We start from the raw sequence: 18,371 nt of genomic DNA, 5'->3' as shown, positions 1-18,371 counted from the left end.
GGGGGGGGGGGGGGGGGGGGGTAATTTTCTCGCAATTATTCTGTTATGCCTTTATGTTATATTAGTATTGTGTTCTGATTTCAGCTTTTTGCTATTAATATTAATGAAATTATTGTGAGTTGAATTGTCACTGTAATAAGTAACGCCATCATAAATTACAACATCTACATAAAATGATTACTGTAGGACGTGTAAAAGAGTTAGTGGTTATTTCATGATATATAAGTGTAGGAATAGTAAAGCATGTTGTGTAGCAAAATACAAGTGCTTTGCTTTCGTATTATGTTTAATTTGTTGTCTTGTATATCCTATCTATTTGGGATATACGGAATTTTTAGTGAACGGGAAGATTGTAATTATTATTTATTCATATACATATTTGCTATTCTTATTCCTTAATAAAACTTTATAAATACATTATTTTATAAGTTAACGTATCATTATACATCTTATTTATATGCATTATTTGTAAATTTTTCATGAGCCGTACATATCCTCCCCCTCCCCCGCTCCTCTTATGGGATATACGGCAAAAAAGCAAGAATTTCAAAAAATTTATTTTTTAATATAAAAAAATAAATATTTCAGATTTATAATATTTTTTTCATAGTAGTAGGCAGTAATTTTTACTGACATACAATAGTTCGTTTACTATGAACATAGTTGTCACAGACCTGAAAAACCGGAAAAATTGGGAAATCAGGGAAATTGAAATTGATCATGGAAAAGTCAGGGGAAAATGTAAAAAAGTTGAGTGGAATTTTGAAATTTACACAATTTCCTTAAACTGCTCCTATTCCAAATAATTATTATAATTTTTTAATATTATATCTGACATTTATAATGAAATATATTAAAATCTTGCACGCTTGTATATACCGGAGTTACCTCAACATTTGAATATTTCGTAATGTTGGCAATTTTTGGACATTATTTAAGCAATAAGATTATAATATCGTGACATTTATTAATATCAAAGATTAAGAAATTAAGCAGCTCTTATTAATAGGAACTCTTACTTGGTTTGTTTTCCGTGTTGCGAACCATGGCCCATAACCCTCATTTCTTTGGACACATTACTGTTTGCCGGGAAAGTTTTTCGTATTCCAGAATTAGTTATGTTGCCCTTAAATGTATCTCCGGGAACAATCAAGTAGGTACTAATATTATGATCTTTTAAGTACGCGTTCCTCTCACCCCCGCGACCTTCCTCGACTTCATAATACTCGCCCAAGCAATCTAAAGTTTCTTTCGTGATGTGCACACGTCTGCGAAACATTATACTTTTGATTAAATATTAACTTCGTCATAATAATTCGATATTAAGAAAATATCTTTTAACAAGAACAATTTGTTTGCGATATAGTTTTTTTATTTAAGATTGTGTACTTAACGGACCGAAAAGTTTTATACAAATTGAAATAAAGCAACTAGAAATTATGTCAGTATATCGATGTAATTTATTGTCAATCGAGACTAATGTAAAAAGGACAAGTTAGTCAAGAACTAACAAAATTGTTTATACTCACCCGGGTATACCTCCGCTTTCCATGTAATTGGCTAGAGTCACGTCGTTGCTCCAAACATCAAACTGCCATTTCCTCAGACCGAGAACTCCGCAATGAACTCGGCCCGTATGGATACCAACTCTCATATTCACGTTTACGGCCATTACCTCGCGAACCAATCTACGGAGGTACGGACGTGAGAATTTATTGTTTCTCCTATCATTAGGCCATGTAACAGATGAATAACTATATCTTTCAAGTTGTTTGTGACAACAAACAAGCAAACTTTTTTGCCATTAAGTCTACTTAGTGATTACTTCGGTATTTGAAGCCTTCAAGTATTGGAAAAGTTATGAAGTACTTTCGTTATTAATGGAAATAAGAAGGAAACATTTATAAATAATAAATAAATAAATGTTGACTTTTTTTAAATTAATTTATTAAAGTTAGCTAATAACAATAATTACTCTTCCAGTTACAATGATTGCTCTTCAATATTTTTTTATTTAGTATTTGGTTTCCGCATTTATTCGTATTTGTCGTATAAATATTGGGTTGTCCGGAAAGTTCGTGCCGATGTTGAAGGAAAACGCAGAAAATTGAAACGCAGAAAATTTAAATTTATTAAATTATATAGTTATATAGTTATTTGCGGGCAACTGTTCCGATCGCGGAGTTTCCCGACAAGTTAAGTTCGACTAGGAGAAACATATGGTGAAGTTTAAGACGAGATTATTGAATTGAAATTTAAACACGCGTGAGGAATCCATTTGCTTGCAGTGACTTGTAGATACCAGTCTTTCATAACGATGCGAATCGACCTCAGTCGTGAGCATACATATCGTGATCTCCAAGGAAATCTCCTCTTTGACGAAACGCATTTTATGAAAATACGAAACTAACCAAAATACGAGATATGTAGCGCACGGATACAACTCCATCGGAAGTTCTGTGGTCGTTTCGTAGATCTAAACGAAAGCATCTTTATTGCTCGGATGTTACTTTGATCTGCTAGTTCATGTCTTTCCTATCCTTTTTCATTTCCCTTTCTCTTCTTTTTATTTATCTATTTTTATTCCCCTCGGCAGCTTTTGAGATTCTATTTTCAGTTATTTTTATTTTATGTTTCCTTTGTACGTTATCAAACGAACTATGAGGATAAGGAGTATTACATAGATCTTTAATGTTGCTGATGGAACATGTAATAGATTTATTTTTTGCTATTTTATAGTTTTAATGTGGATACATTTTGAATCGTGACATAGATCTCGATTATGTTTTAGCTATTTATTATCACATATATTGATTTTAAAAAGCAACATGTATATAAGATAATAATATTGTTCTTTGATAACAAAATATGTAATAAAAGCTTGACAAAGTTCTTATATGAGAAATGAAAGAATGTACTTACGTTATGGCATCGATCATGTCCAATCCCATTTCTACACAACAGTGAGCGTGATCTGGCCGTGGTTCCGGAAGTCCAGAAACGCAATAATAACAGTCTCCAAGGAGCTTTATTCTGAGACAGTGGTGCTCAGCAGCTAGCCTGTCAAATCTGCGGAATATTTATGAAAATTCAATGATTTATGATATCGAAGAAACCTAACTACTGAGACTGGAGTTTTGCCTCAGAAAGGAATTTTCGTGGAAATATTACGCTTTGGGTTTTGCAATAAAAGTTACTTTCGCGGAAATCAGTTTCGTAACACATAATTTAAGTATAGAAATACTCGCTATTTTCCTCTAACTCCATGCAACTTTTGTAATATTTTCCTATATTTATACTCTGTTTTGGTGTAGATTTAACATTTAAAACTGTATTTATACTATCACAGTGGCTTTTCAAACCTACATGTTAAATTTACATCTTAGTATTAATATTAACACCAATTTAATGAGAGTTACGTAAACACCGCATGTTAATCTACCAATATTTACTAGAATATAGGCATGCTACATATGCTATTTTTTCATCTTTGTTATTGGTTTTCTTTACTAAAGTTTTAATTGAATTTCTAACTAAATATCTAATGTTATTACTACTACTATCCTTTTTTGACACTGAATAAAATTATGTGCGGTAAATGCGATACGGTGTTAAATTAATTTGAAACGACAGAGAGATGACGCGTCAACAAAAGTAAGGACACTAATAACCCGTGAGCTAATCGGTTTATTCAGATTAGATATTCAGTAACGTCGCGTTCCACGCGGTGCATATTATACGAAATTAATTCAGAGCGCCAGAAGGGCGATATTAATATTTCACGCGTATCCAAATCCCCATAACGCGTAACGTGTATTATGTTAATCTAGTTTAGTGATACGTAGGAAATAACAGTCTCGATGGAGTTGCGTACATATGACTTAAATAGTAATTAAATCATTCAATTATTAACGCATTATCATTAAGTCTTTGAGAGGTAATATAGTAGTCTATTTTAATAATGATATTATAATATTGTCGTGTTACATAAATCAATTCACTTAAGCACTACACACATATATTTGACAAATATATCTTACGATGGTTAGTTTGTTAATTCAATTTGCTTAATTCCAGTATATATATATATATATATATATATACGATATAAATTTTTTTAATGATCTCAGATTACAGAATTATCATCTTATATTTTTTACAAAGTTCAACGATATTTAAACGTTGAGTTTTTGTGTTTCTCATTTTTTTTTCGAGCATTTTTTTCGAAAGGGATATTTCTGTCTTCTCTTATAGAGATGAAAGTGTTAAATTCGCAAAATCCCGGAAAGTGATCTTGGCTGTACTGATATATGAAAGCTGGCATTATCGCGAGGAATGAAAGCGGTCTTTATGACCTCTTAGCAAATCCCTCTTGGTAGTAAGATAAGTACACCCTATTGACCCGAAAAGTCACTAGGGACGCGGATCCGTAGCTGTCAAAAGACTCGAGCGTTGGTAGAACATAAGGAATACGAGCAAAGCTTTAAAAGTTAAGAGGGTTTAGAAACTCTTGATACAAACGTAGCAGATTGATAATGTTCATTAAAGATAAAAAGCGAAGCTTCAATAAATATAGATATAAAAATTGATTTTATGTTCATAAAATATTATTTTATCAATATAGTTTTTCTACGAATTTAAAAATATTTTATATTATTGAAGTTCAATTTTATCTTTCTGTAAGTAAAAACCAAGAAAAATTTTTGATATGTTAATTTAGTTTTACGATAACGTGTACGTAGTTTGAGAAATGTAAATACATTTTAATGTTAAACTGATGTCAAACTGACAAAGCATCATCTATCCGCGAGATTTCAAAAGGGATTTGTATTCGCTGGTGTACAAAAGATTCTGTGTGGGAAGAACAAGAATATTTGCAAGACTCAAGAGATCAGAGACAACAGGATTGTATATGAAAGAAGGAAACTGAAAGAAATTTATATTTTGATCGAGTCGGACAGATGGAAATATATGTATATCACGGACACAATAATCCGTTATGCTTCTAAACGTTTTCTGAATAAAGTATATAAAAATAGAAAAGAGGATTTGAATGCATGATTGTGATAAAATAGCTTGGTTTATAGCTTGGAGTTTCTTGAGATTTATCAATCATATTTTAAAAATTTTATCCATCTTGATTTTACATTTTGTACGGATTTAGTATTAAAAATATTTCTTTCATTTTATTATCATTTCTTACCGTGCAAAAAGTTCGTTGAGCAATCTGACGAGCTCTTCGGCAGTGCATTGATCGGAGAGCGAGGTAAAGCCACAAATATCGGCGAACAAAATGCTGAAATATTTAATAATAAAGTCAGTTATTTCAGTTATTAAGTTAATTTTTAAATTAATTTTTGATATAAATAGTTTCTAAATAAGCACTTTTGTCAACAGTTCTGCAATTACTTTACCTCAAACGGGAAAATGTCGCGTTAAACATTTAGGAAAGGGGAAACTAGGGACGAAAAATTGTCAAGTTCGTTGAAACTCTATAAAGTTAAATGAACATGATGTTTGCTCATTGCGAATTAAGTTAGATTGATCCGAGCTTGGTGAGACGTCTGATACGAGAGATTGGATGTAACATCTCAACCCACTTCAGACCAATCCAGAATTCTCTCTATGCAACCACGTGTGCTTATCATATTGCGTGCACTGTACCGTGATAAATCGTCAAGTTTGAAGCAGCTGGCGCTGCTTACTGCATTATGAGACGATCAAGCATATCATCTCATACATACTGCATAATGTGCTCACGATATTGTATAATTATTTGTATCTAATAATAATCTCATGATACAATATTGTAATAATGATGTAAATTGTACTAAAATATAAAAGAAGTGGAAAAAATGATTTTGCTGAAAAAGATACACCGAGAAAAAAATTGTTGACTAAATTAATTTAGCTCGTCTTTATTTCTTTTGAAGGAGAATGTATTTAAAGGAGAATGTATTTTATTTAAGTTAAATATTTGATTTATGTTTATTTTTATCAATGTATTATAGATTAATTTTAATTTTTCGATTTAATTTACTTTTTGACCTGTTTTTAATTTTTAGAACTATAAAAAATTAAGAAATAAGTTAAATCAAGATTAAAGTTAATTTATATCGTAAAAACGGGCTGTAAAACGAGAATTAAATACCTACATTTTTCAACGAAAGAAATAAAGTCAAAGAAATTAATTTAATCAACTAAATAATTTATTTAAATGACTAATTTTTTTCCTTAGTGTATCTAAAAATTTACTATATTACTAGATATTATAGATCTCAAAATAATTTTATTATTAGATAATCGAAACAATTATGCGAGATATTCAAGCACATGTTGAAAAATTTTAACATTCTAACAACCAATTTGAATGTTCTATATAATTATTTTGATGATCCAACAAAATTATTTTCAGACCTGTATCTAGTTAAATTTTCAGATACTTCAATAATTTCAGTAAAACTGTTCTTTCTGTGTACGTGCTTCTGATTTGTGATTCATCACTGACTGCGTTTGATCAAACGTAGAGATACTTTACGACGAGTTTAAAATCCAAAAAAAATGCAAATTTTACGATAGCGTAAAAAGCCGCGAGCAAAGATTATGATGTTTAATCTGCTATGAATTTCAGTTTAAGTAGTGCATAGAGGACATAATGTATAAAATAATTATGTAAATTCTTTTGAGCTTTATAACAAAGCGAAGTTAAGTTTCATTTGCAAAATGCCAAAGTGGCACTTTCTTTTTACGATGCGCGTTTTAAATCGCTGCTATTCGTTCGCGGACCATTGGCATCACATACCTGACGTTCTCATGTCTTTGAATATAAATTTTGTGAAACATCGTGTCCTTCGGTTTTCCGGCTATATCGGCTTTCATCTCCATGGCGACATGCCTTGGTAACACGCTGAGCAAAAGCCTCTCCTGAAAAATAAGTTAAATTATATAGTTAACGCGGTATGGGAATATTTTTATACTTAATTTAAAAACATTCAAAAAATAAATAGAGATAATAAAATATATAAAAGGTATAATAAAAATAAATCAAAAATAAATTAAAAATTAAATTAAAAATTTATTAATTTATTATATATTATTATTTATACAATAATCATCTTTAGATATAAAATACACAAAAAGTAGGTGAAATTATATATAATGTATTAATTAGTTATTACATATAATGATTAAAACGCAATTTTCTTCAATTAATTTTACTCTTATAATACGTCTCATTAATTACATGATACATTTGTATTCTCTTGCGATGTTGTCAAAACAATTACTTTAAGTAATATAATTTGAAGTAATTGAACATTTTTTTAGATTTATCAGTATATACATATACTGTGTATCAAACAAATTCTTATATACATTATATGATATAATGGATTAATAGCAATGTTATTAAATTAATCTATTGGAATGGAATCTCATATCTTCAAAGTATCCTTTATGAAGGATCATAATGGATAGGCTAGTTGGAGGACATGCAGGTTAATATAGACAAGAGCTAAAATGTTATTCAATAACTACTATGCTTTATTAATCCACTAGGTTTCCATCCACACGTGTACGCTTGTTACGTGCTTGCAGTTAGGTATATCCATGTGATACGTCGGAACTTTCCTTAAATTTAATCGCAGATTTTCCGAATGATTGACTTGTCATAACGCAATTTTTACATTGCCTGGAATTACAAATGATCAAAAATGAAAAGAATTTTCATAAATCAAACGCATATATTGCGATTAAATGATAAATCTGATTTGAATCTAAATGTGTTAATTATTTAGATTCAAGTGAATTTCATGTTTTCAAAATTTTAACGCAACTTTTGCTTGCAATAAAAATAACTTTTTAGTTCAGAGAATCACGAAGTTCGTAAATGCTTCTGTATATTTACTTTCACAGTACTTCTTAACGCACGACATCTCGAGAAATCTTTTCGCGAAATCTGACATTAGGTATCGCGAAAAGTAGCACATTGCGCGCGCTCATTAATATTCTCACGATTGTCGATTGAAAACCACCGCGCTATCGCGAGTTAAAACGGAAAAGTCAGCCTTCTGATAGGTAGTAATCTTTGCTATTCCATTGGGATCATGTACATCAAACTGACACGACCTCCGTTAACACACACGTGCGAGAAATATGCATCAAGCGGCGTATATTGTTTGAACTCGTGGAACTCGTCAACATCGTGAGAACCTCTCAAGTGTTGGTAAAGTCAACGACGCGTTCGACAAACTTCGCATTGATGGTCGATATGTACGGACGTAGTTGTGTGCGCTTTTAGAATCTGCATCGTGATGTGCAAGCCCGCATAATATAGACACGTCGTTGTTCGATTCCGATTCTATAGCTTCACAATTATTTTTATCGTGCTGCTATGCATTTGCCTCGTCGATGATGTACAAGTTAAGTACAAGCGATTAGGAATTGCGAATTTTCATTAAACACTAAGTATAAATAAAAGATAACTTTAATTGGTGTTATCATTTGTTTAAGCGGAATTAAATGAATGATAGTTCGACAGAAGTGTCATTCGAGAATTAGTCATAAATATATTTTTAAACCTGGAAATCGAAGAGAATCTATTTTTGACTACTTATTAACATTCTTCTCTAAGTCAATTCCTCCAATATTGATTTCTTTAGTATCGGCTATTTTTAGCTCTAGTTTAATTGTGACTCTTTGTTTTTTCCAAATTAAAAATTAAGAAAGAATAAAAACAAAATAAATTATGTATTTTATTTAATATTAATTTAGATTGAAGAGAATAACTGTTTTATAAGTAAACGGAAAGAAAAATTTATTGGTGTTTAAAAATTTTGCTAGATATATACTAGACCTGAAAATAATATTGTTGGAAAATATAGGAACATTCAAATGTAGGAATTTTAAACATGATGAACACAGTGCTCTTAAAAGTTTTGCCACTCTAGGAAATTCGAGCGTCCTATATTGAAAAAAATTCATGTAATTTTACATGGAAATTACATGACTGGAAAATTATCTAAATATGATTGGAAATTTAGAATTTTTGTAAATAATTATTTCTTGTACATGATTATTTCGCTGGTCCACAAAATTATTTGCAGATTTTTGTCCAGCTGAATTTTTACAGCTACTTCAGCAAAATTTTTTTCCGTGTACTTATAAAAGTAAAAGAATAAACAAATTGGTATTGCGTATTATGTTCGGTCAGTGAGCATGGAAATTTACATGAAGGAGACAACTGCATTTGCACAAATATATTATTTCCTTTTTTCGCAATAGCGTCTCATTATTCTTGTTATTGCTGCTTCTGCAGTGCACAAATGTGAACTGCCTTGTTGTTATTGGTAATCGAAGCGATTACCAATAACCATTCTCGGTTATCAGAGAAAGAGACGAGACATCAGCGTTTCGGTACATGTTTCGTCGCTATTAAACGCATACCCACACATTCGACGTCATACTTGAATGGCGATGTGTCGCATATGCGGGATAAACCGTGGATGATCGAACAAGCGTGAACAATAGCCGATTGATATCACAACTGTTCATGGATTTCTGATTAATAGTATAAAGCCTCTCTCGTCACGACAGCGGCGTGATTATGAGCGAGAGATATACGATAAGACTCTATCTTTAATGGACTTTAATAGACTTCGCAGTCTGCCGGCGATTATTTCGGTTTTCGTTATTTTTTTGTACATCGCTGGAAATAAATTGTAATCAGAGATTTCCAATCGTGATCCTTGCCACAAAACGTGATGTTTTAAACTCTTTTGATGTATATCACATAAAAACATTTAACTCTGCTGCTTATACTAGATAACGTTATTATATATTTTACAACGAAATAAATAAAAATATATAAAAAAAACCTAAAATATGTATATCGCTTATTTGCTACAACATATAACTTAAAAAACAAAGTTTTCTGACAAATGAATTTGAATGCTCTACATTATTAAAATATTTTATAATATATTAATTTTATAATATTAATTTTAATTTAGTGCAATTTATTAATTATAAAAGAATAAAAGTACTTTCTAAAATCTGTGGGAGTAGAATTTAATTCTAAAGAATGATAAAGGAATTGAGCCAGTCTTAATAAGTGTGGCTTAATTGTTGATTTTTAAGAGTGAGATTTTACTCTTTAGAGTTAGATTCCAAAGATTTTATGTATTTTAGAAAATATATTTTTTTTTACGTATTCTTTCTTTTTTTTCTTTATGTTATCGTTTTTTTTCTATGAACAACTCCGAAATGATAATTTTTTAGTTGTCATTATTGTTTCAACTCAACGAATTATATAAATATTTAAAGTAACGAATCAAAAGAATAAGTAAAAATAAGAATGTTTGGTAAAGAAAAGGCAGTAATAAATGAAGAAGCAATAGTAGTAGTAGTGAAATGAAGTAATAACAAAGTTAGAGCTGCCTGTTCATTACATTCGTTCATTTGTTTCAGAAATAAGAGAAACATTGCTTCGAAGCATATTATTATTAAAAAAAAGTGTTATTAAAAAAAAGTTTACTTTAGTTAGGTAGAAATGCTTTAACAAGACCGACTGAAAATATTCGTAGGTTGAAAAAAATAGTTGATGAATAATCGACGCACTCTATTTTATTAAAGTCCTTGTGCCTCGACAAAATAGTTCATCCATTATTTTCTGGCTATTGGACAACACGTTCACGCGAAATAAATTCACTCGAAGCTTTGTCACCCAGCCACCGTTTTTCGGCCAGTTTTTCGTTTTTAACACAGATTTTTGTTTTAATATGCACAGTGCCAAAGTTGTAACAAAACAATGAGACAGAATAGCGAGCGAATATCGTAAAACAATATAATTATGCAATATCATTTGACATGCTCTCACGGGACAAAATTCCCACAAAGGCCATATAGATACTTATATTGTCCGAGTGTTAAAAACGACACTCAGATGGGCAATAAAGGATTCAATAAAATGGACATGCAGTTTAATTTTATTCACTGGCGCACAGTTTTTTTTTATTACGTAAATCTCTCCAAAACATTGCTCTCTCTTTATTTGCTATGCTGCATATGAGATATACATAATTTATGTGAAAAATTGTATTCCTCCATTTATTGAAGGAATATAAATACAATTATTAAACTTTTTTTTTGCATATCTAAAAATAGCGTAATTTTTTTGTTATTTGCTAATTCTAAAAAAAACGTATTTAATGTCATACCATCACATATATTATTAATTCGATATTAAAAAAATGCAAATATGATTGTATGGAAGATTATGCGTTTATCTACAAAATCGATGTTCGAATTTTTGCTGCAGAAAACTTGATTGCAAATTTATCGGGAAATCTATAGAAATGAAAGAATGCAAAATGATTCTGAATACTTTCTATATACGTTTACCTATATACGTTTAACGATAATGAAATGTTTGATGAGCGAATCCTTTCGCATTTTTTAATGGAACTCCAAATCGAATCATTCGTTATCGCCATACCCTGAATTCTTTGTGCAAGAGATTTCTAATCGCGCGTCCGACGATATTATACGCGTGTTTGAGATCCAGAGCGGCACATTTTTATCTTTAAGCTTTGCAATTGATTAAATTCGCGTGATTATTATGCGACTACAGCATCTGATGTACTTACTTTAATCACTTTTGTAGATTTTCAATTGTTGTTTGTTGAGAGCGCTAAAATCCAATCGAAAAATTCACGAAATTTCATGATTATAATTTTTATTTAACACGCTATCTTAAAATTCGATTTTATTTAATATCTTCAATTAGAATTTTATCGATATTATTATATTGTGAAAAAGAAAAGATCTCAAGCAGTTTAAGAAAAATGATTATTTGAAATTTTTTTATATGTATATATACAAATGATTTTCACTTAGTCTGAATTTTGCAAAAGTGCTTCATCTAAAGCGACCAGAACGGTAATTTAGTGCATTTTAACGGTGACACGGAAAATTTTTATCTTTATTTTTCTTATTTTTTGAACCACAACTCATAAACTCAAAAAATTTTATTTACCAAATTTGTACAATAAATTGTGACATATATAGTGTAATATAGAAAAGAATCAAATTTCATAATCTTCATTAATGTATGTGATAGTTAGTTTCCTAATATTATATTTATATAATATGAATTAAGTGACAGTTTCTTCTTCGAAAATATACAAAATTGCCGTTAAAATAATTAAAGAGATGATTAAAATTTCCTGTCTCGTTAAAAGTATCTTCAAGTTTTTTTATTTAAATTTAGAATAACTTTAATTTTTATCTTCTGTGAAGAATTTTTAGTTTATTTACTGTAATTAAGGCGCCATATTCAAGCCATGTTCGTGGTTTCTGAACATAGGCCACAACTCCCCTTTGTACATTCACGTGCGGTTTATTACATTGATGGCGTCATTAATAATTAATAAAGGCGTCAATTATTCGAGATTCAGGTAGAATGTTACGCCGCGGAAATGATCGTTACTTCCATGACATGGCAATGTTGATTAGAAGATTATTGGATCTAAAGTTAAAACGGATCTTTCAATCGCTCTGTCTTGACATCTCTAGATATAATAATTTCCTTTACTATTAATATATAGAGATTAAGTTGACCATATTTCTTTATTATTTATGAAAAAAAAACCGCAAGAATAGTTTATAGAAAGAGATATAAAATATCGAAATAAAAAGAGATAGTTATATTTGTTATTATAAGATTATTAAATATTTGTTAAATGACAAACAAATGTACGTTGCAATTCAATACAATGCAATTAGTTATATATACAATTAGTTATATATAGGAGAAAAAAATCATTGCGTTGTACCTCTCCATTCTATTTGTTTTTCTTTTTTTATGGATAACTAGGTTTCATTGTTGTCTTTTAATTTTTATGTCAAGTTAATTTTCTAGAAGTCTAATCTTTTCTGTATGTTGAGAATATTACTTTGCTGTTTTTATTAATTCTTTTTAAGACTTGTTGGATATCTCTCAATAATTTATGTATTAGAAGCAATGTTTATTATATATATATGAATATTATATATATATATATGAGTATTATACCTGAAGCTTGTGCGCAAGAAAGTCTCCTTGTTTTGTACATTCGTAGAAGATTTTTAATTTTCTTTTTAAAATTCAACTTGAAAGTTTTTCTGTAAAACGTAATGGTCGTAAAAATAATAAGAGATTTATTTAATTAAAATAGTAACAAACAGCTCAAATAATTAAATAAGATGCTATGAAGAGCTACGACCCAATAAACTAACAACTTGTGTTGCAATAAAGTATATATAATTTAAAATTGAGATAATAAAATATATATTAATTGTTGAAACAAAATCGAACATTTAAATGACATATATATTTTTAATGTATAATTTAATAATCTACATGATAAAAATATTGATAAATTGAAATAGATGTTTCGACCTCCCATTATTATTAATATCAACTGTTAATTTTAAATTAAGAAATTTGTTCTTGTTTTTTTATGTTTAGAAGATAATTTTTACAATCGGCTTTGTTTTTTAATTTTTTACGAGTTCTGATTTTTTTCTGTTGAAAGTATTATCTTTCTATTTTTTTATTAATTTTTTTGACTTGCTGAATAACGTATCTCTCAGTAACTTATATATTACAAGCAATATTTATTATATATGAGTATTATATCTGAAGCTTGTGCGCGAGAGAAGTCTCTTCGTTTTGTACACTCGTAGGAGATTTTTAATTTTCTTTCTAAAATTCAATTTGAAAGGCTTTCTCTAAAACGCAATGGCTGCAAAAATAATTAGAGAGTTGTTGTTATTTTTTTATGTTTTGAAAGTAATTTTTATAATTATTAAATATATATTTATAAATTTTTATTATTGAAATTATTAATTTCAATATTATAACAATTTTATAACATTGTCGATTCTGTTTTTATTTGTTGTTTTTTAATTTTTTGATTTATTTGTTCTTATTATATATTGAATGACATCAATTAATTCGCTTCAAATACGAATTTACTGCAAATGCAGTAGCATACCTGTTGCTGATTCTCTCGTTGTGTGGTCAGACGTGCTTCGACACACTGTCGGGTTTCAAGAAATGCCTGTCTTTGCGCCAATTCCCGTGGGTGATGTGTCAGTGCGCCGGCTACATTCGTCCCGCCGACTACCACGATCGAGCTTAGCAACTAAAATAGAAATAAAGTTGTACTGTTAGACTACAAGCTAGCTCAATTCGATTAGCATTTTTTTAGTGTTTTAGATCTCGAATTACTCTCGATCTTGCATTAATTTGCCGTTAGCTCTTCCACACGTTTTTAGAAAATTAGAGTCTAATGTTATTAATATTAAAAAACATTAAACATTAAGAAATTATTTATAAGCAAATGCTTTCTAATATTGCTTTAAAGTATTCCTAAAGTAATGTATTAGAAACAATGAACTACAATAGTACATGTTTTTAAAAAAATTTTGAAAACAGATTTTAAAAAATAAAGATTTCAAAAAAAATAGTTCTGTATTTTTTTATATTTATTTTTATTTGGTATTTTAATATTTCAAATTATTTTTTTTTTTCTTGTAGATTACAAACATAAGAAACGATTTAAATATTCAGTTTTAGAAATTTAATAAGAAAAAGTACAAAGTATATTTTTATTTTAATAATTTAGAATATCTTGCGATGTTTCTTAAAAGATTGATAATTTCCAGTCTTCATAAAACATAAGAAATATCCACAATGAGGCGGATATTGTTTGATTGTAAAGAATCGTATGCGTACTCATGAACGAGGATGAGGAAGAACCAATGGATTATGAGTGTCACAAGATGAGGATCTCGTGAACTAGGCTGCTAAGAAGAGTTTTAATGCCGGATCAGTGACTATAAGCCGGGGATCGGATAGAAAAGAGCGTAGTCGGAAGAGAAAGTTTAATATTGGATTAGAGAAAAGTGGAAAGGTGGAGATTAAAGGAAAGAGACTTGAGAAGAAGAAGGATGAAGAAGAATCTTGCAAGCCTTGAAGGATATGGAAAAAGCATTACAAAGGAAACAAGATTATACGAGTGCTAATTCAATAACATAATTGTGATTTATTATAACATGAGATTCAGCCGCTGGCTGAATAATGAATAAATTGTACTTTTAATGTTGTTTTTCTCTATTATATTATTTAAGTTATATAAAACATATATATCAAATTTCATGATAAATCACAGTTAAATATAGCCCGAGGATATACATATGCATTAATTCGACGGGTAATATTTGTAACTTTTTGTCGCTAACCAGAATTCGCTTGTCACTGTCACGTTTGACAATATTTGGTTTGGGGCCATACTGACTGACGAATATTACATGCGTGATGGATTTTATTTTACCATTTGTGTAAAGTCTACCTTTGCGGATCAGAATCAATTTGGCCCTTCGGCTCTTTCGATGCTGATAAAAACGCATGTCGATGCGAATCCCACAATCGATGAATGCATGTACGAATGACTTTGTAAGCCGTCGACGTTGCTCACGATTCGGTCGGCTTTATTGATGGCAAATTTTCTCGCGACACACGTGCAGCTGCAATGATGCACGTGCGATATACACCCAGCACGTTGTATCATGCACTTGCGACATTTACAGACCTTGTCAAATGCAGTGTGAATTGTATGACAAAAAGAATCGAGCAATCGATAGGATAAATATATTCATACAAATCAATGCAGACGTAGAATTGAATTTACGCAAATTGCAAATTTTGCAAAGAAAACGAGAAATGGCTTTCGCGATATGGGTTTTGGCAATATGGAAAATACGAAATGTGAAAGCAGGATGGAAGAAAAGAGATTTATTAATGTTACAAATATTTTTTAACAATCTCCATTATCATTATTGTGTGGCTCTGTAATTGCACAGCTTGGGGGACATAAGCTAGAAATTGTGGTATTTCACATATTTCATTTTTATTCAAATTTTTTTAAATGTCGCATTAAAATATTACGAAAAAAGGGAAATTAAAGAAGAAATAAATGGTAGTGAAAAATTTATTAATAAAACTGACAAAATTATTTGTTATACAATCATTCAGTTAAATTTATTATAGCTTCATCAATCACATGTCTTTTCTTTATTTCTTCTCTTCTTTTTCCCTATTTGAGAGCTTACATTTAAGCTAGTATTGTGCGAGATTGAGCGATCTGTACATAGATTATCAACGCAAAGTGCAGGAAGTTCGAATAGGAAGCGATAGACAAACACGTGTTTCGTTCTTGATAAATATCTCTTGCGTGGGTTCAGCTCCCGATTGACATCGCTCTTATTTTTAGACTTCGAGCCCTAACGCGCTCTCGTTACACGATTCAATAAGCACAATGTGAAATGGAAGAGGATTAACGGCAACCCTCACTTTCTTTTTCACGCTATGATGGCAAGATGGGTATTTAAGGGGGTGACGGCTTTGCGGCGAAAATCGATGGCTTGGCTTCGGAGGAATCAAAAGAAACGCGACGACGTGAGACCTCGTTTCGATCGACACTGACGAAACTCGTATCGGTCAATATTTAAATAAGCTCTTGTCAATATTCATTGCGGCATACGTGAAGGCTTCGTCACAATGTACTTAGTTCCCGAAGAAACTTGTTTTTTCAACTTTTAGGTTGACACGCGCGCTCCCCTTCTTCAAGTTTCGTCGTTTCTTTAGCAAATGAGATCTTAAAAGTGTTATGTATGTCTTGATGGAGTGGCTGAATTTGCCATAGAATTTGATCGCATGGAAAATGATAAAATAATAAAAAGTAAAAAACTTCTCTTTTTTAAATTTAGAATTCGTTGACACATTAATCAATTTAAGGTAATTGCATATTAATCTTCTGAAGACTGGCATGTTTTTGATTGACTTTTTTATTTTAAGGGCTAGAACTTTTTTGTCAATGTCATGAGGTTGAGTGGCAAAAAAGATGGCGTCAGTGTCAAGTCCCTAAAGGAGCCTCCGGGCTTCTACAGGTTAAAGTATTTTTATTACATGAAAGTCATCAACTAATTTCTCAGTTTTAACAAATAACATGAAAGCGATTGAAAAATAAATATCAAGAAATTATCTTTTTTTTTTTTAAGCAAAATTCTATTATATTATAAAAAATTTAAACAAAATTATACTTTAAAAAGTTTAAAAAAGATATTAAATATATTATTTATATTTATAAAAGCCAAATGGCTCTTATATTCCTTTATCGAATTTAATTTGACTTTATTTAGGTAGTCAATAAATTTGTTTACAATTATTATACTTATATATTTAATATATTTAATGTATTGTATAAATATATTTTTAAATATTTTTATCTTTACTGTATTCTTAGATATCTAAATAATATTAAACATCATGTATGATTTCATTTTGCATAATATGAAGCTTATGCAATTGCTTATTGATTTGAGGGTTAATGTAAGACGCGCGTCAGGAGATATAATGAAGCTCCACTCAAAGGCATTAACATTATACATTAGCTGCGGGATTCTCTGAAGCATGATTGCGCAATTAACAGCTGAAGTTAAACTTCAGCTGCGATTTACCGGAATAACGATAATAGTGAAATTTCTCGTCTCTCCTTATACCAATATAGGAAAATTTCGAGGCAAAGGGTGCGTTCTATCAAAGGGACTACTCGTTGAGTTTGCAGAGTTTCGAAGGGGCTTGTTGTAGCATACACAATTACACCAACCCTACGTGCATGGTCTTCCCATCTAATGAAACCCGAGTTCTGATGGGTTATTATCGGGACACCTTGTACAGTGGCTTGTATTGTGCGCGTTCTTTGATCTATCTTCATGGAAAGTGCACCGACTATCTACGATGGGTCGACCTCTTGTCCTACATGAATCTTCAAAAGGGATCATCGGATCCTCCGTGGAAATGCTTTGGTGGCCATATAACTTATTTGTAATCTTGGGCGGATTTATTCGCAACCACCTGTGGATCGTTATTGGACCCTTGAAATCCTTTCTTTTTACGAGCTACATTTTTCGGCAGTATTTTGCAGACCTTTATGGCAATGTTCTTCTACGTAATCTGGTAAATCTATTGCAATTTTCTTACAAAGGAAAATACACTGAAAGAAAAGATTGATTGCTGCAACAATTTAGATAGTAAAATATGGCATAGCATTTTTAATCAGCTGCAGCAACCAGTTTTTGGTTATAGCAGTAAATTTTTAGTTGCATTAATCTATCCGCAATGTCATGTATATGATTTCGATATATATATGTCATATTTTACTATCTACTTGTTGTAGCAATCAATTTTTTCTTTCAGTATTAATAAACAATTCAGATTAATTCCAGGAATACTGTCAGTATTATGAGAGTATTCAAAAGCTAAATAT

The 18,371-nt window shown here is 30.4% G+C and overlaps 1 protein-coding gene across 1 annotated transcript in view; it reads right to left on the bottom strand.

Moving 5' to 3' along the window:
- Positions 1–18,371, bottom strand: part of LOC108688493 (adenylate cyclase type 6) — a 102,761-nt gene that overhangs the window by 12,468 nt on the left and 71,922 nt on the right. Inside the window, exons 6-11 of the mRNA XM_018194775.1 lie at positions 14,037–14,186; positions 6,803–6,924; positions 5,204–5,296; positions 2,923–3,069; positions 1,530–1,688; positions 1,020–1,268 (exon numbers count right to left, since the gene is read on the bottom strand). Of these exons, the coding sequence (XP_018050264.1) occupies positions 1,020–1,268; positions 1,530–1,688; positions 2,923–3,069; positions 5,204–5,296; positions 6,803–6,924; positions 14,037–14,186 (920 nt within the window). The remainder of the gene's footprint in view (positions 1–1,019; positions 1,269–1,529; positions 1,689–2,922; positions 3,070–5,203; positions 5,297–6,802; positions 6,925–14,036; positions 14,187–18,371) is intronic.

The sequence above is a fragment of the Atta colombica genome, unplaced genomic scaffold (assembly GCF_001594045.1).
Source record: "Atta colombica isolate Treedump-2 unplaced genomic scaffold, Acol1.0 scaffold233, whole genome shotgun sequence".
Classification (NCBI taxonomy): Eukaryota; Metazoa; Arthropoda; class Insecta; order Hymenoptera; family Formicidae; genus Atta; species Atta colombica.
This window is presented reverse-complemented; position numbering and strand designations above follow the sequence as displayed.